The sequence below is a fragment of the Sminthopsis crassicaudata genome, chromosome 2 (genome assembly GCF_048593235.1).
Source record: "Sminthopsis crassicaudata isolate SCR6 chromosome 2, ASM4859323v1, whole genome shotgun sequence".
NCBI lineage: Eukaryota > Metazoa > Chordata > Mammalia > Dasyuromorphia > Dasyuridae > Sminthopsis > Sminthopsis crassicaudata.
In genome coordinates this window covers 90,338,546-90,358,974 of record NC_133618.1, presented here as the reverse complement: position 1 = coordinate 90,358,974, position 20,429 = coordinate 90,338,546, and the positions used below count along the sequence as shown (strand labels likewise).

The 20,429-nt window shown below is 34.2% G+C and overlaps 1 protein-coding gene across 1 annotated transcript in view; it reads right to left on the bottom strand.

Moving 5' to 3' along the window:
- Positions 1 to 17,565, bottom strand: part of MSH2 (mutS homolog 2) — a 60,947-nt gene extending 43,382 nt beyond the window's left edge. The window contains exons 1-6 of the mRNA XM_074286776.1: positions 17,305 to 17,565; positions 12,694 to 12,848; positions 7,405 to 7,683; positions 6,344 to 6,490; positions 1,621 to 1,770; positions 730 to 863 (exon numbers count right to left, since the gene is read on the bottom strand). Of these exons, the coding sequence (XP_074142877.1) occupies positions 730 to 863; positions 1,621 to 1,770; positions 6,344 to 6,490; positions 7,405 to 7,683; positions 12,694 to 12,848; positions 17,305 to 17,515 (1,076 nt within the window). The 5' untranslated portion in view covers positions 17,516 to 17,565. The remainder of the gene's footprint in view (positions 1 to 729; positions 864 to 1,620; positions 1,771 to 6,343; positions 6,491 to 7,404; positions 7,684 to 12,693; positions 12,849 to 17,304) is intronic.
- Positions 17,566 to 20,429: the final 2,864 nt, after the last annotated feature.

Genomic DNA, 20,429 nt, shown 5'->3' with positions numbered 1-20,429 from the left:
AGTACCTCAGAAAGAATAAGAATATATTCAATTAGATCTTATTAATTTACAGATGAGTTTGGGGAGTTTTATATAATACTAATATTTTACAAATGACTCACCTAATAAGAACATGGAAGAAAAGTGCCAAGTATTATAATTAATAATAGATATCAAATGCTACTTTATTTCACCAAGCATGACTATGAATAGAAGAGATTTTAAACCTTATTTACAATCAACTAATTCCTAAGCTTTGCTACCTACAGCTTGAAGAAAAGTATTCGGAACTTGTATAGCAAATATTTTCATGGCTAACATTGTTTTTAGTAGTTTAAGCTCAAATCTGAAACATTCAAGCACTATAAGCCCTATAAAAACAGGAAGCTATTTAAAAAAAAAACAAAAACAAAAACTAATTTTTTCAACAAAGAAAACATTAGAAGGAAAACACAAAAACAAGTATTTCTACTTTTAGAGGTTAAACTTATAAGTAAACATTATTTCCATTGCTACTTGCTCAAAATATCAGAACCATAGCTTTCAAACAAAAATACTACAACACATTTCCAACTTTATCCACTATCTTATCAATATTTTTTTTAGCCACAAGTTCATAATGATCTATTATTATCATTCAACTACATAATTACCTTCTAATAAAGGCTATTTAATTTTAACAAAACAAGAGAATCATTTATGGTAGAGTCAGTCTCCTTTAGATCACTACAAATATATACATTTATGTACCTTTCCTCTATCCGGTTCTTATCCAGTAGTGGCTGTTTAATCCACTGATTAAGCAGTCTTTGGCCTTGAGGTGTTTTGCATTTATTCAACAAGGCAGCAAGAGATTGAGTACCACTTTTGTCTTCAGCAGAACCCTAATAAAGAAGTAAAAACAGGAAATTACAGGCTCATCAGCATGTCTTACTAAGCCAAAATTAGTCATTAAAATTTTTTATTTAAATGATGACTATTTATAATAAAAATTGTAATATTTAATTCAGCTTCTTTGCAATGGTACTATTATATAATGACATGAAACTATTACTGTTACCTTACCTTCAGAATCAAATTTAAGGGCTGCATATTGTGCAAATTTATTTTTTAAATGATTTTAAGAGTAGAAAAATAAAGTAAAATCAAAAATTTTTGCATGTATCTCATTTAATATTAATGTACAATTATACATTAAAACATACTATACTTCTAAATATTTAAGAATATAATATCCTTTTAATAAACATGATGTTATCATTGAAATCCTACCACAATTTCTTATTGTGTTGGAGAAATTACCCTTATATATTTTTTAGTATGCTTTGATCATTTCTAAAAAAGAATTTCCCTCCCACCTACTGATTGTGTCCTCGAATGCTATTCTTCTAGATTGAAATCTACTGACAAGTCTTCAAATTCTGTTAAAGACTTCAGGATACCAAATGAAAGATCAGACTACCTAAGATTTGAGAGGGTCATCACAAATAAACCCCTTACATGTGGCATTTTCACCACAACAGCTCTTAAAAATCATAAATCACAAAAAAAGATTTTCATGATATCTGTCCTAGTTGATTAAAATTACGATTCTCAAAGTAGCCCTTTTGATCCCTTTTTTTTTTTTTTTTTTTTTTTTACCTGAAAAAGGTTAAGCGCTTTGACGGCTGCATTATCCAATTTCATATACTGGTTGAGATCAAAAGTAGTCAGTTCAAATTGTCCAAAGTTTGTATCATCTGATAAAAGTTCTAAATACTTAATAACAGCTGACAATGATGAAACTGCAACCTAAAATTAAAAGAATTATAAATTAAGATTTCTGAAACACAAGGAAAAATTAAAAGTAAAAGCCATAAGAAATAGAGTAATATATCAGGGGAATAAATTAGGTTCACAAGACCTAACAGTAAATGACTGTAGTAATGTAGTGTTTAATAAATCCAAAAATTCCAGCATCTGGGACAAAAACTCACTATGACAAAAACTGCTGAGAAAATTGGAAAATAGTTTGGCAGAAACTAGGTACTGATCAACACCTAACACCCCATACCAAGATAATATTGAAATGAGTTCATGATTTAGAAAAAAAGGGTGATACTATAAACAAATTAGATTTATGGAGAAGGAAGGAATTTATGGTCAAAGAACTAGAGAATACTATGAAATACAAAATAGATCATTTTGATTATGTTAAATTAAGAAGTTTTGTACAAACAAAACTAATGCAGCCAAGATTAGAAGGGAAGCAAAAAAGGAAAAAAATTTTACATCCAAGGTTTCTAATAAAGGCCTTATTTCTAAAATATAGAATATAGAGGACTGACTCAAATTTGTAAGATACAAGCCATTATCCAACTGATAAGTGATCAAAGGATATGAACAGACAATTTTCAGATGAAGAAATCAAAATCATTTCTAGTCATATAAAAAAATGCTCTAAATCACTATTGATTAGAGAAATACAAATTAAGACAACACTGAGGTACCCCTTCACATTTTTCAAATTTGCTATACTGACAGAAAAAGATAAAGATAAATGTTGGAGATGATCTAAGAAAACTGGCACACTAATACACACACACACACTCTTTGAGTATCTCTACTAGGTGTGTATCTCAAAGAGATCCCCAAAAAGGGGTAAAGGACTCACATGTGCAAAAATGTTTGTAGCAGCCCTTTTTTATACTGCCAAGAAACCGGAAGCTGAGTGGATGCCCATCAGTTGGGGAATGGCTGCATAAGTTATGGTATATTAATGTAATAGAATATTATTGTTCTTCTATAAGAAACAATTAGCAGGATGATTTCAAAGAAGCCTAAAGAGATTGACAAGAACTGATGCTAAGTGAATAGAACCAAAAGAACATTGTACACAGCAACAGCAAGATTATATGATGAACAATATTGTTCTTTTCAACAATGAGGTGATTCAGGCCAATTCCAATAGACTTGTGATAAAAAGAGACATCTGCATCCAGAGAAAGGACTGTGGGGACTGAGTGAGGATCACAACATAGTATTTTCACTTTTGTTACCATTGTTGTTTGCTTGCTTATTTTTATTTTCTAAAATTTTTTCCCTTTTAATCTGATTTTTCTTGTGACATGATAAATGTGGAAATATGTTTATAAAATTGCACATATTTAGCCTGTATTGGATTACTTGCTGTCTAGAGGAGAGAGAAGAAAAGGACACCACAAATATTGATAGTGTTACTTTTTGTAGTAGCAAAGAACTATAAAACAAAACATGTCTGAATTGAGGAATGACTAAACAAATTAAGCTATCTGCTTTTTCTGTGGTAGGAAAGAATTAGAAATTGAGAGAATACCCATCAATTGGGGAACGACTGAACAAGTTATGGTATATGAATGTAATGGAATGCTATAAGAAATGATGAACAGGTAGATTTCAGAAAAAACCTGGACTTGAACTGATGCTGAGTAAAGTGAACACAATCAGAAGAACATTATACAGAGTAACAACTCTGTGCTATAATCAATTGATTGACTTAATTCTCTATAGCAATACAATGATCCAAGACAATTGCAAATTGATGGAAAATGCTATGAAGACTGAATGCACACCTAAGCATACTATTTTTTCGTGGGTTTTTTTTTTGGTTTTTGTCTCTTTGTAGTTTTCCCTCTCATTCTGTTTCTACTTTCTTCCACAATGACTAATGTGGAAATGTTTAACATGATTATACAATATAACCTATACCACATTGCTTGCTATCTTGGGGGAGGGAAAAAATTTGATATCATAAATTATAATACATGAATGATATGTAACATTCCTGCAGCAAAAGAAATGTTGAAAAGAATACAAAGAGTATAGCAGGGCATACCTGAATTGATATAAATAAAATAACTAGAATCAAGAAAACAACATACACAATAAATGTGATACAATAAATGATGAGGAAAAAAATTTAAAAATAAACAAATTACAAGTCTGATTCCACCCAAAAGGTATGAGAAGGTTCCTCCCTCTTTTATTTGTTGTATAGGTTTGGTGAATGCTGAATTTTTTTCTCTATTTTTTTTTTTTGGGGGGGGGGAGCAAGGCAATTGTAACTTGCCTAGGATCACACTGACAGTGAGTGTTAAGTATCTGAGGCCATATTTGAACTCAGGTCTTCCTGACTCCAGGGCTAGCTGCTCTTTTTTATTTACTATCATAAAGGCCACCTTTCTGGGTACATCAGGGGGATGGATATATTAGAAATAAGACCTAAATATGTAAATGAAGTACTTTAAAAATGATTTTCCCTGGTGCCCCTCTAATCCAAAAGAAACAGAACTCGTCAAGACTGCTAACAGCAAAATTCTAATTGCATCCCAAAGACCTATGCTGTTGCTATTCTAGTATAATGTAAAAGCAATTGTTTAAAAGAAATGAAAATACAGACAACAATCTAATATTGTCTTTGAAGCAAATAGTTAACATCATAATTCCACATTTAGGAATGAAGGAGAAAGTAAAAAAAAAGATAAGAAAAAAGTATGATTAAAAAAAATTAAAAATAAGCAGCAACATCAGGTGTATGTTTTCAAAATAGAAGATAATAGTGCTACAACAATAGCTTAAATCTCTTCAAAATATTTTAATCAAAACAAGATATTTGTTGGCACAACTTGAGCAGCAGCTCATCTTAAGACCATTTGTTGTGATTGCTGAGTTATTTCAGTCCTGTCCAGTGATTCATGACCCCATTTGGAGTTTTCTTAGCAGATACTAGAGTAGTTTGTCATTTCCTTCTCCAAGCCCATTTTACAGATGAAGAAACATATTTAAGTGATTTGCCCAAAGTCATATGACTAATAAGTGTCTGAGACTAATCTGAAATCACGAAGATGAATCTTCCTGATTCCGATGCATTTTTCCTACCTACCCAATATTGCCATTAAAAGTTATTCTGCAGGGGCAGCTAGGTGGCGCAATGGATAGAACACCAGCCCTGAATTTAAGAAAACCCCAGTTCAAATCTGGTCTCAGACACTTAACACTTCCTAGCTGTGTGACCCTGGGCAAGTCACTTAACCCCAGCCTCAGAAAAAGAAAAAAAAAAAAGTTATTCTGTAATGACCAACAGGATGATTTCAGAAAGGCCTGGAGAGACTTACATGAGTTGATGTCGAGTGAAATTAACTGAACCAGTTACGCCCAGCGAAAGAACTCTGGGAGATGACTACGAACCACTAGCTAATTGTACACTATTTCAAAGTCCAATTCTTTTTGTACAGCAAAACAGCTGTTTGGACACACACACACACACACACACACACACACACACACACACATATATATATATATATACATATATATATAGATAGATATATAGATAGATATAGATAATAGATAGAGATATATAGATATATATATTTATATACATATATATATATGTATATATATATATATATATAGATATATATAGATATATATATATAGATATATATATAGATATATAGTATTTAATTTATACTTTAACATATGTAACATGTATTGGTCAATTCTGCCATCTGGTGGAGGGATGTGGGAAGAAGGAGGGGAAAAATTGGAACAAAAGGCTTGGCAATTGTCAGTGCTGTAAAATTACCATGCATATATCTTGAAAATAAAAAGCTATAATAAAAATGAAAATTTAAAAATTAAAAAAAAGTTAATCTGTGCTTCCCTCATAAAACCATAATAAAATTAATTCATAACAGATGATCTCACTTGAAAAAAGGATCATACATAGAATGTTATACACACTATAAGATTAGGCCACTATGTTACTGAACTGGTTATCTTTGCTTAACCAATTCTTTATTCCAAGTAAAGACTCACTGGAAATGAGAAGAAACAGGAGCAGGATCTCTACAAATGAGCATGCTATGACAAAAGAGATGAACAAAATATTTTCAAAATGGACCAGACTCTAATCATGCTGTAAATAGAAGAAATATTGTGGCTTGAAAAATTTTAATGGCTGTAAAACTACTTAAGTTTCATTTAAAGAAAGTAGAAAGGACAGTATATAGAACATCAGCCCTGAAGTCAGGAGTACCTGAGTTCAAATCCATTCTCAGACACTTAACATTAGCTTCCTGACCCTGGGCAAACACTTAATCCTAACTGCCTTGCCAAAAAAAAAAAAAAAAAGTAGAACCGCTATTTCCACATTAATTTTGTGGTGATACATAAATATCTACTTTTCTCTCTTTTCAAACACAGACTTATCCCTAAGGCTCCCCAATTCAATGATGACAGCAAATATTATTTGCAATGGATATAAAGTTAATGTGTTAAGAGTCTTTCACTAGAAAAATGACACTTTGACTTAAAAATAAATCCACACATTTAATTTACATACCTGATTCTCCATCTCAGGCAATACAGCACTATTCACTTGATCTCCCTTTTTGCTTTTCAACAAACGGTTGAGGTCCTGAATGATATCTTTTGCTGAAAAGTCCGTTTTCTTCCTCTCTGTGATCAGAATTCCTCCTCTCTCAATAACCTATTTTTAAAAATACAAATGTGTTCCCTCCTAATGATTTTACTGAAAAACAAAATTTGTCAACTTTTTAAAAACAAACTGATTATTTAATTTAAGCTTATAGAATATCAATTAAATTATCCCAGTTATAATTGCTTTAATATAGTTAAGGTGCTTCTCTTCCTTGCCTTAATTCTGTAATGAGTGGCATAAATATATAAAAACACAACCCAAAATGATTTCTCTCTCTCACTCTTTTTTAGAGAAATCAGAGCTAAAATGATCAGTTCTTAAAATATTTCAAAAAATATTTTTATAAAACATAATTAGAGCAAACAAATGGTCCTTTTTTGTTCTGGGTTTTCTCTAAATGGTGCTCTTTTCTAAGAGTTTTAGATTTTTGTTGTTGTTATACTTCATTAGTATTAAGTCATTTAGAAATTCTGCTCAACACAATGATCAACCACAATTCTAAAGGATTCCTAATGAAACATGTTACCCTCTTTCTATAGAAAGGTGACAGATTCAGAGTGCAGAATAAAGCATATTTTCTTTTCCTTCCTTTCCTTCTATCTGGATGGACATTGCTAATGTGAAAATGTATTTTGAATAGCTATACATATTTGTAATGAGCTTTGGATTTTGTTGGAGGCGGAGGAGGGGGGATCTTCTCAATCGTTGGGGGAGGGACGAGGGAAAAAAATTGGAGCTGAAAATAAAATAAAACTGAATTTTTAAAAATTAGCATGAGGGGCAGCTAGGTGGCGCAGTGGATAGAGCACCAGCCCTGAATTCAGGAGGACCTGAGTTCAAATCTAGTCTCAGACATTTAACACTTCCTAGCTGTGTGACTCTGGGCAAGTCACTTAACCCCAGCCTCAGAAAAAGAAAGAAAAAAAAAAAAAATTAGCATGAACTCTTTCCCCCTTTCTTACCTGCCTCAGTTTTCCCATGTCCCCAGCAGTTTCACCTCCAGGTAGCACACATTCCTTTGGGCCAATCTGAATCAGCAGAGCTTCCAGATTGGAGAATTGATCATTGTCTGGAAACTCACACAGTCCTAGTTTCCTCTGTATGGAGTCAACATACCCAACCCCAACTAATCTTTGGCCATCAACAATAGACAGCTTTACACCTACACCACCAACGGAACATGACATATCACTGCTGCCAAAGAGAACTTCTTCAAACTGGGAAAGATTGCCTGGTGAAGCCTGAAAACAAACAAAAAGAAAATTATTAAAAAAAACACTTTTAAACTTCTTTTTAGAACCAATTAGCATAAACAAGATAAAATAACCAATTTTAGTTACATACATGTAGCTAAAATTTTTTTATAAAAGCAAAGAAATCACCCAAAAAAGGAAGCAAACCGAGAGGGGGGAAAAAAAAATCTTTGCTTCAAATTACTGACAATGGTACATATCTAAACTATATAAAATATTTTAGGAAAGCTATTTCCAAAGGGATACAGTGTCCAAGGATATGAACATACCATTCTCACAAGGACCATAAAGTATAAAAAATAATATGAAAGACTGCTCCAAATCACTAATAAGAGAAATACAATACACACACACAAAACACATACACACCAACAGTCTACAGTTCCACTTCAAGTCAATAAAACTGGAAAAGATGGCAAAGCTATGAATTTGTCCAACCCATTCTGGGAAAAAATGTAGAATTAGGTAGAGAAAATGATGGCTAGGACTATGTCCTTTCACCCAGGTTGAGGAATGGATTACCCCACCTCCCCATATACAACCAAGGATTATCAAGGATGAAGAGAATTCCAAGAAAATGATACAGTGGATCAGATCTACAGATTTCCCCCACAAACAGAGCAATATGAGATCTCAAGCCCAATCTAGACCCATGAAAAACAAATAATATTTGGAACAGAAGAGAATATGAACAATTCTAGGAAATACCTCCAGACTAGCTCCCCTTAAACAGCAAGCCAGCTTTCACCTTCAAAACAGTGTTTAGAATCAGGGGTGTGAGTCTGGGAAGATTGAGGGAACCTCTGCTCATTAGGAACACCATGCCCAGCTGTGCTGCTGAGACTGTAAGAAGAAAAGGAACCAGTACCCCATACATTTGAGTGCAGGAAGGCACTTATGAGGGTCAAGTTCTTGGTTTGGGGTTCCAAGCAGAGGAGAGAAGTGAAGCCAGAGACACCATCCCTTCCCCCACCCAAGGACTAGAGGTGATTACAGAAACAAGCAAAAATAAATTTGTTAATTATTATTAATAAATTTATTGAATTTAAATAAAAAATGAATAAATAAAAATTAAAATAAATTAATAAATTTATTTTAAAATAAATAAATAAGAGCAGGCAAAACCCAACCATATAAAGTTGTTATAGGAATTGGGAAGATCAGTGTTCATCTACAGAAGATATTGAAATAAAAAAGACCTTTCCTGTCCCTTTAAAAATCATGGCAGCAAGATGATGAAGTGGATAGAGTACTGGCTGTGAATTCAAGAGGACCCGAGTTCAAAATCTAGCCTCAGACACTTAACACTTTGTAACTGTGTGACCCTGGGCAAGTCACTTAACCCCAATTGCCTCCCAAAAAAATCAAATAAGGACAGAGGAAAAACTAAAAATAAATAAATAAATGAATGAACAAACAAACAAATAAATAAGAATCATCCAAGAAAAACAAGATTATGAAAGGACAGTCAACTAAGGAAATTCAGAGTCTTAAGGAAGAAAGCAATTCTTTAAAAATTAGAATTGGGCAGCTACCAGGTCTTAGCAGTAGCTACATAAAAGACCACCACTCCTAAAATGCTATACATATTGACAATCAAAAGAACTAGAATTGCAACCGGAAAACATTATTCTCCAGCAAACTAATAATAATATTGAATGGGAAAAAATAGACATTTAATAAACTGTTAGATTTTCAGGATTTTGTGAATAGCAAATTTAACATATAAGAATCAACATCAAAGACTAATCTCAAGGAACTCAAGAACAATCTGCTTATTTCTAAGACTGTCATTAGTAAATGGTTAAAGAAAAAACCCTCCCAAAGCTAAATAGAAATAAGGGAGGAATAGGATTAGGCAGGGTATAGAAGGATATATAGATTAAAGGGAATAAAATAAAGTAGGTAGATTAATGGGAAGGGGATAAAGAGGGTGGAAAAGGAGTGGGGAAGGTTGGGGTGGTGGGGAAGTTAAGTGATAGCAAGGAAAGTTAACAGGTAGAAGTAAAACAGCAGAGTTACCAGGGATAGGAAATAGGAGATATATACAAACACAATAACAATGACCAGAAGTAAAATGTATTAGGAGAAAAAAAAAAAAGTAGGGTAGTAATTATTGATCTCAAAGTCAAACTTAAAATAATTAAGAGAGAAATCTACATAAAATGTCAACCATGTTAAAACAATATTGTGTATGTATATGTAGATATGTATGTGTGTGCAGGTATATCTATGTATGCATACATATGTTTTCCATATTTGTGTATGTGCATTGTATGTGCCCAAATATAGGCATCCTTAACTGTAGCCACTTGGGGGAGGCGAGGGCAGGGATCCACAGAGGAGGGAAATAAAATTAAAAGTGCTCAACAGAGAACAAAAGAAACCCTGAAAGGAGCAATGAAAAGATGGACAATTATGAATACCATGTCTTCTATGGTATTGTTTTCTTGAAATGGGCACATACAATTTTTTTCTTTGCATTTATATTTTAAATAAGTAAATACATTAATTTTTTAGAAAAGAAATTTAAGATACATCAAAACAGCATTTTTTGTGGTAGCAAAAAACTAAAAATAAAGGAAATGTAAATAGATTGAGGAATGACTAAACAAGCTATGGGACCTACATGGAATGGAAAATGCACATTTATATATACTGATTCAAAGAGAAAAAAGGAAAATAAGGAAAACAATACACCCAATGACAGCTAATAATCAGAAATGTATGCTATAAAATTATTTTGGCCTGGATTAATCCCAAAGAAAAATACAAGAATGCAGAAGCAGGGAACTATTAATGTAGAACATTAAATATGATTAGATTTTGTTGATATCATTGTTTAATGTTTTACAAAATTTTCCTTGTTATAATTTGCTAAAAAGAATGGTTCTCTGACAGAGGAAGAAAAGGCATATTAGGAAATTCAAGTGATATAAAAACAGATATAAATAATTTTTCAAACCATATGAACCAAAGCATAAATATTAACTAAGACCCACTCCAACAACTTTACCAATGAAAATATCTAATGTACTCAAAGTATTAATCATATTATTTTCAGACATGCTTTCATAATTTAGGATAAAAGTTTTTCAGGAAAATATTCTACCCTCTTCATGATAGGGTTCCTTACTTTCCTACTGAAATGATTCAAATCCTAGTGACAAATCCTATAAGAGAAAATATTTTGAAATATTAGTAGAATAAATTCATCAAATACCTGCTGTTTGCCAAGCAACTTTACAAGTGCTTTTGAACAAATTTAAATAAAGATCGAGGAAAATAGAATATTGAAAATTCTCATTTGAAGCACTTGAAAAACTTCATCAAAATTTATTATTAAAATATCAGAACATAATCAAAGTTTTAGAACTAGAAGAACTTTATAAACCAAATCCAATACTCTTAGAGAAGGAAACTACAGCAGAGGTATGTTAAATGACTTGCCCAGTGTCACATAGGTGGTTACTGAGAGGACTACTAGAAGAACCTTTATGAGAGGTCTAGAACCGAAAATTCTCCTTCTCTGATTGCTTCATGTGGATAAGAATGCTCTTTCAGATAAAATCCTTGAAAATACAGAAATGATTCCAACTTATCTCCCCAAAAAATTTTATTAGATTATCAATGAAAAGGATCTTGGCAGTGATTTACAACTTAATAATTTAATGGAAGACAGTAGACAAATGAGGGTGTGTCTCTATGTGTATATACATATTCACATATAGTTTCTTTCCCCCTAGGTAGAGGGAGTTGCCTCACTGAAGCATTTCCACAATAATGAAATCACAGCTCAGAGATATTCTCCTCAGAAAAATAACTGCATAAAAGTTGCAAATCCACCCTCCCTGTCTCTCATTTTAAAAAATTATTATTAATGGGATGATATGCAAAAGTCATTTAAAATCTCCCAAGTCTCAGTTCATTTCACAAATTGCAGTAGACAAAATATTTTATAAACAGGACTATATATGGGAATTTTTGCTACCAGTATTGCAGAGATATTCTATAAAGCTTTCATTATAAAAAGCTAAGTTTCAGGGAATTTATATAATCCTTAAAATATCCAAATTCATGTTACATGAAATTCTACCATAACTATAGGTATTTTGAATTACAATATGTTAGGTTCTTACTAAGTGCTAATGCACTTAGTAAGAACCTAACAACAATATGATTAAAGAGCAACTTTGTACCTAAGAGTTCAATTTTAGTCTACTTACTATTCAATTAGAAAAGCCCATAGGATGTCACAAACACATCTTTTTTTAACTGCTAGACTACTATGTGGTAGTCAGTGGGAATCAAGGCCATTATTACTTCCTCACTCAAAGCTGAACTCTGTAACTCACCTCCTCTTTTTAACAAGTGACCACAGTAACTATATTAAGCTTTAACAAAATGACCCTATGAGGACAAATAATTCCAATATTCCAAGAGAAATAATGAGTATTCTGAGATCTAAGTGAAAAATAAACAAATAAGTCGTTTAATAAAATTGTTGTTCAAATGATACAGTCAGATCCAAGTCTTCATGACTCTGTGGATCATACTATTCTTGAGCTTTCCTGACAAAGATATGGGAGTCATTTGCTATGTCCTTTCCCATCACAATCAAATAAGTTACATTAAATCTAACATTTCCACTCTTAAGTACGCAGATTGTCATATATGGCAGTTTAGACATAAGCCAACTTTATGAATTCCTGACTTAAAAGTTACCCTTATTTAGGAATTTAGGAACTGAGATTCATCTTCCCACTGGCATAAATGCAGGTACTGTTTCATTTCCCAAGTGTCTGTCTTTTCCCAGACAATACTTTGCTGAAAATTCTTTCCCTTTTCCCTCTCCTTTCCACCACTAACTCTATTGCTGTAGTCTGGCCCTCTCTACCGAAAAACTGAACCACTGTTGCCACAGAAAATATAGGTACAGGTAGCAGCACTGTAATTGTGAGGTTTTCTTTCTAATTTTCTGTGCAAGAAAAAAATTACCTTGAATGCCACATGCCAATCATTCTCCTTGGTGGCCTTGCTCCCAGCTTTATTCTTATAAACTTCAACTCTATACTGACGAACCAAGAGGAGGTCTTTCGCAAAAGATTCAAAATTCATTTTACTAAGCACAACACTTTCCAATTTTTTTGAACCTAAAGAAAAAAAGAGAAATAGCATACTTTTAAGTTAATTTGGAATTGTATACAGACAAAATGCTGAAAGAAAAAAGTTCAAGTTCTCACAAATCAAAATAATAAAGATTTGAAATTTCAAGTTACATTACTTCGAAAACAAATATAATCAGACAAAAAGTATTTAGCATGATTTACAAAAATTCTTAGCCCATAAATTGTTAACCCTATTCTTCTGTCACATGTGAAACTCATCCTACTTGAAAGTCCAGAAAGCCATCATTTCAACAGTGAATGCCTTCCTCTGGCACATATAGTACCATTGTTCTTCCAAGCCGCAGTGGCCATAAAAAAATCCAATATCACATCACAAATTTTCTGGAGATGAACTAATTGCTGATAATCAATAGTGGTCTGTCTGAAGGGCCCACAATGGAACTAGGAATTATATGACTATAGGAGTATTTGCTAGGGCTTGCAATCAATGGAATAGCTTGGGAGAATACAGGTACCTCTATGCCACAATAAAGATTTAGTAAGTATTTATTATGTGCCAGACACTGTGGTAAATGCCTAGCTATATAAAAAAAGGCAGTTTCCATTCTTAAAGAACTCATAATCTAATGGGGGAGACAGCATGCAAACATTTATAGAAAACAAGCTATGTACAGGATAGACTGGAGATGACAGAAGAACTAAGAAAGACTTCCAGTCAAAAGTCGAATTCTAGATAGGCCACAGAGGCGCCTAGGGAATAGAAATATTAAGGGAGAGTATTTTGGGCATAGGAACAGAAGTTTCTGGAATCAAAAGTAGATCTTAAAAATCAGTACTCGTAAGTAGGTCCCATAAATGAAATTAATCCAATAGTTGCTTTTGAAAGAAAGTCTTGATAAACTCTATTACTCCCTAAAACTTGAACTAACAAATTACTATAAGAGAAATAGTTCATAAGAAAACCTGCATTATGCTAGTGTATATGAGCCAAGAGATAGGGGCAAAAAACTTGTGAAATTTCCACCCATCTTTTAATCTGATACATTATAGTGAATGTCGCATAAACTAGGGCTGGGCAGATCTTTCATATACATATATATATAATGAAACTTGAAGCAGGAAAGCTAAATAATGGAGACTTTCAGAAGAGATCAGAGATAGAAAGGTCATTAGAAATCTAATTCAATTCCCTTATTTTATAAATGGGGGTCAGAAAAGGTTTCATGAATCCCTAATATCACATGAATCCCTTATAAATTAACTGAGGTTGAACTAAACAAAATGTGGCTCATTGGTATAATGCAACATTTTGTACCATAATCCAAAGGAAAAATTCAGAAAACCAAGGGAAAAGATTACTGGTACAAAGTGATGAGTACCAGAAAAATATGTAAAACAAAAATAAGAAAATGAAAGCCAAAATTCTATAAAATATAATGACTAATAATGACTCTAGAGAAGACTTGAAAAAATATACTTCATCCCCACTTTGCAGAGACAGAGAACTATGGTATGAGACATGGTTAATGAGGTGGTTGTTTTCCTTGAATTGCTTCTTCTACCTTTTTTTTTTTTTTTTTAAATTATAGCCTGATGGAAAAAGGAAAAAATATGCTCAGAAATTAATCTGTTCTAACAATATAAAGCATCAATAAAGCTTCCAAAAATAAATACATTTCGGAAATAAAGTATTCAGGAAAGTAATGGTATAGTAAAAGAACTGCACACAAGTATCTTTTTTGGGTGGGAGGGGAATGGCCTGAGAACTAACTAATCTATAAAATGAGCTAGAGAAGGAAAAGTGTGTCTTCATTTTAATCAAAGCAAAATCTACATTCCCAGTCTCAATCCACAGGGCCAAAACTTCCCTCTAGGGACCATTGCTTTATTCAAATGCATTGTTCACACAGCTGCCAGTTACCTTCCTAAGTACAGATCAGAGCAGTGTTTCCCCTCCAAGTTTTCAAATAAAACAAATGATCTAGTTGGCATTTAAAGTCTTTTACAACCTGGCCCCAATGAAGTTTTCCAGCATTCTTACACACTATCCATTTTCTGGGATTTTTCTAGATTTTCATAATTTAATGATTCCCCCCCAGGCAATTGGGGTTAAGTGACTTGCCCAGGGTCATACAACCAAGAAGTATTAACTGTCAGACACCAAATTTGAACTCAGGTCCTCCCAATTTCAGAGCTTGTGCTCTATCCACTGTGCCACCTAGGTGCCCCAGTTAATAAATTTTTAATTTAAAAAAAGGGGGGGAGGTCAGTTCCCCTTCATATTCAGCCATTATCATCCAATTTCTAATCTTCAGTTAACCATGTTTATAATGTCTTTATTATACTTACATAATACCTACTAAATACTTCATAGGCAAGATGTAACTTTTCACCAAAGAATCAACTAATTTAAGCATTTCCCCATTAACATGTTGAAAGAACTACACTTCAGTTTGCTCTTACTTGACACAACTGGAGTTTCACAATCATCTTTAAATTACAAATTCTCAATTAGTTAATTTACCAAAACAGCCCAGTCACTCCATCTTATATTTCTGGTTACTAAGTAACTGTGTAACACTGATAATACTAAGGAGTAGTACTTAAAAGAGCAAGCTTCAAAATCAAGTTTTAATCCAGAAAAGTGTTTAACCTCAGTGCTCTAAGCAACTTTGTAAACATTAAGTTTCAAGATATGGCCTATTAGAATCAAAAAAGTAAATTTCCCTGCTTGGAATTTCTACAATGAAATCGGAGCCCAGGCCAAAATAACAGTAATAAAATAAGTAATAGCATTCAACAAACATTTATTCAGACCACCTAGTACCTGCTGGATTCAGATGATAACAAAGATTAAAGAACTAAGACATTGCTCACAGTAACTGAAGTCTGACTGAAAGAATTAAAGGAAAAATACAGTCTTCTAAGAAAACTCTAGGAGTAAATAAATAGTCATGGGGATTCAGAGAATATGATTCAGAGATAAACTGAAGGGAATAAGAGACTGATGAAAAACCAGCTATGCTGTAAATTTTGATAAGCTTATTAAGCTTACCCTAGTCTACAATGAAACTAAAACTATCTGGACAGCTACAAGAAGTTATAATATGTAAAAATATTTATTCTTCACTCCTACACTAATACTAAACAATACATACTAATACTCTCTACAGAATATCAATACTCCTTATAAGAATACTATACTACCAAATTTCCTCCAAGACTAGTATTTGGATGTAGAACCTAGAGAACAGACCAGATGAAACCAGAAAGACCTAAATTCAAATCTGGTCTCAGGCATTTAATAGCTTTGTGAGTCTGGGAGAGTCTCTTGGCCTCTACCAGTCTCAGTTTCCTCCTCTGTAAAAATGAGGATAATAACAGCACTGACTTCTGCAGGGTGTTGTGGCTGGGATGAGATATTCATAAAGCACTATTTTTATGTAATGACGTTTATACTTAGAAAGTAGATGAATTACTAAAAAAAAAAATTTAATAATAACTTTAAAAAATAAAAAAAACTGTTTAAACTTTCAGCTAACCACTTAAAAATCAGCAAAGTTGAAATGGATCAAATCATTAGTGTAATCAGAAGGAGATGAATTTGAGATGAAGATTTTAGAGATAATAGGTACTTGGAAAAAAAACAAAAACATTTGAACAATTCTGAGTTTTAGAACTGGAAAAGCCCCGGAAGGATTTCATCTAACCCACTCATTTTACTGATAAGAAACCTGAGGTCCAGTAAAGTTAAGCAATGTATGCAATCAATATGATAAGAAGCAAAGCAGTAAGAACCTCATTAAAGTTAGAACTAATTCCTTCCACTCAACAGGACTGACCCTGTTCCGAACCCTAAATCGGGGCACCAAGTCTGATAAAAGACGTTTCTTAGCCAAGCTTTCTTGAAGGGACTGGATGGAATGATCATTAAGGTCTGAGTTCTAAAATTCTATAATTAAAAAAAAAAAAGAAACCACTACAGGACACGATGACTTAACTATAATTCCACAAGCTCCCTTTTCAGAAATCTTGCATTCAGATTTAGCGCTTTAAGGTGGAGGGGCGGATTGCGGAGAGAAGACCCAGAGGAAGGGCCCTGAGGGCTGGGCATCTCGCAGATTTTTGCATATCCCCTCCCCCCAGCTTAGTTCCGCGCTGTACACAAAGCAGTAGAATCTGAGGGAATTTGGTAGAGGATCTGGGTTCAAAACCCAACAAGGCGAGGGCTTTTCCGGAAAAATAGGACAGGAAGAGGAGACGGGAGTACTCAGTGCACCCCGGGGGGTCGTGAGGAGGGATGCACAGATTTTAATGGTGACTCTTAGAAGGGGCGTGTTCTCAGGGCCAGGAGGCTGGGGATGCGCTCGGAGGAGGATAGGCCCGGCGAGCATTTTCTCTACAGTCCCCGGACCCCCGTTCCCATCCCCCAGGCCAGGCAAGGGAAGGTACTCCCGACCTCCTGCCAAGTGGCCCTTACCAGTCACCCCGATATACTTGATGACCGCCTGGGTCTTGAACACTTCCCGGGCGGCCAACAGCGCGTCATCGCCGTGCGCGGTGTAATAATCGCCCCTGTCGAAGATGCGCACGGTGGTGAGTGGCTTCGCCGGCATGGACTGGAAGAAGCGGACGAAGCTACACTCAGCCTGGCTGTCCATAACCAGCGCTTCCTTCGGCTGCACCGCCATGTTGGAATCTCCCGCCAGCAGCAGCCGGCGACCCCGCTTGACCCCGCGCCGGCCCGCCTCTTTCCCGCCTTCCCCGATGCTTTAACCTGGCGGTCCAATCAGAATCTAGCTATGCCCAACGGGGGGCGGGGAGGACGCGGCTAGAAGCAACCAATCACAAGCCGCTCAGAAGCTGCGGCTCGGTGACGCGCGTCCCTACACAGAAGGTTCTCCGCTCCTAGATCAAAGCCAGAGGCTGGGGGCGAAGCTCCGGGAGAGCTTCTGCTGTCCTTCCCCTTCCTCTCCCGTGACGGGAAGTGGGATGGGTTGCAGAGGTTCCGGGCTTCCTGCGGGAAATAGGAGCGATGCACCTCGATGGCGTGCGGATCTCTGCTTCTGGCGTCCCAGAAAACGGAGCCATGTTATCGGCACATTCTGATGTCTAGGTAGATCGAGGTCAGCAAGCTCTGAGTTCAAATTCTGCCCAAGACGCTCAGTTTTCCCTTCTGTACAATAGGGGAGTTTTCTGTAGATAAAACCTCCCATTTATCCTCTACCTATGGTGATTGTTGCCTTGGTTGGGATCCCGCTCAGTGCGGCTGAATCTTAGTCCAGTGGAAAAGGAAATGGCGAACGAGTGCAGAGTCTTTGCCAAGAAAACTCCGCGCACAGTCCTGGCGGTCTGTGGTCCCCGGAGGCAGAAAGAGCCAGATGTGACTGAACAGCACAAACAGATCATAAAAAATTTAAAGTAAAAAATTTTCCAAAGGAAATGAACAAGTATGTCTTGAGTATTTCTTGCACCCTCTGTACTCCAGGAGCAAAGGTCAGCTTTAAAAGTAATGAAATAAAAAAAAAAAAAATGAAATAAAAAGTAATGAAAAAGTAATGAAATAAAAAAAAAAGTAATGAAATAAGTACTTAAAAAAAAGAAAAAGAAAAGAAAAGCTTTGATCATAGAAAGCTAATAGAGTAACAGGAAAGCTCAAAACACCAACTTAGAAGAGGACAGAATGCCTACATATGAAACCTCACGGGGGGGGGGGGGGGAGGGGGGTAATGAATTATTCTCAAGCCCAAAACACCTTGGAAGAGCTTAAAAAGTTCTTTAAAAGTCAAATAAGTGAAGTAGAAGGAAAATTAGGAAAAGAAATGGGAGATGGCCAAGTCAAGAGCTTGGAAAAGAAAGGACAAAAATCGATCGAAGGAAACAACTCCTTCAAAAGTAGAATTACCCAAATGGAAGAGAAGGTACAAAAACTAACTGAGGAAAATCACAACTTAAAAACTAGAATTGGGTAAATAGGAGATAATAGCTCCATGAGATATTAAGAATCAGTCAAACAAAGTCAAAAAAATGGAAAAAAAATAGAAGAAAACATGAAATGCCAATTTGGAAAAATAGATCCGGGAGAGATCATGAAAGCCATGATCAAAAAAAGACCTGGACAGCGCCTTCAAGAAATCATCATGCAAAACTGCCCTGATATCCCTGAACCACAGAATAAAATAGTCATTGAAAGAATCCATCACACGGCTCTTTTCAGCAGTGAGATGATTCAGGCCAATTCTAATAGATTTATGATGGAAAGAGAATTCTGGGAACTGAGTATGGATCAGAATATAGCATTTTCACCTTTTTTTGTTGTTTGCTTGCTTGTTTTTTTCCTTTCTTATTTTTTTTTCCCTTGATTTGATTTTTGTTGTGCAGTATGATAAATGTGAAAATATGTTTAGAAGAATTGCACATTTAACTTATATTGCATTATTTGCTATTTAGGGGAAGAGGGAGAAGAGGGAGAAAAATAATTATCTTGCATGTATTTTGAAAACAAAAAGCTATTATTAAAAAAGGAAGAAGACATCAGTCATCAGTCACTTCCTGAAATGGATCATAAAATGAAAACTTGAAGGAATATTGTATTAAATTACAAAATTACTAGGTCAAAGAGAAAATAATGTGAGCAGCCAGAAAAACAATTCAAATATCAATGAGCTACAGTCAAACAAAAAATTAGTCAGGACTTAGCAGCAAAGAGGTAGATGTAGATCCTTCTACAGTAAAGGATGAGAGGCCAGGGCAGCTAGGTGGTGCAGTGGATAGAGCACCAGCCCTGAATTCAGGAGGACCCAAGTTCAAATCTGATCTCAGACACTTAACATTCCCAACTGTGTGACCCTGGGCAAGTCACTTAACCCCAGCCTCAGGGGGGGAAAAAAAAAAAAAAAAAAAGATGAGAGGGCCTGGACTATGATATTCTGAAAGGCAAAGGAGCTTGAAAAACAACCAAGAATTAACTACTCAGTAAAACTGAGTATAATCTTTCAGGGGAAAAGATGGAAATTCAATGAAATGACTTTGATCATTTCTCGTGAAAAGACCTATACTTTAACAGACCTATACTTTTAAATTCAATCTTCAAATATAAAACTCAAAAGAAGCATAAAAAGGTAAATAAGAAATAACAACATTGTTATTTAAAGGTTAAACTGTTTATATCCCTACATAGGAAGATGATACTTGTAACTCTTGATGACTGTATCTTTATATATACACAAGTATATATAATATATATAAACATATATATATTTATATATATAATAATAAATAATATAATATATAATATATTTTATAATATAATAATATAAAAATATAAAATATAATAATATAAAAATAATATAATAATAATAAAAATAATAATATAATAATAAATTAAAAAGTATATATAATATATATAAATACATATATTTATATATATATAAAATATAATATAATAAAGATACAAGTATCTTTATATATATACAAGATATGTTATTTAAAGGTTAAACTGTTTATATCCCTACATAGGAAGATGATACTTGTACTCTTGATGACTGTATCTTTATTAGGATAGTAGAAAAGGTATACATAGACAGATGATGTGGGTATAAATTG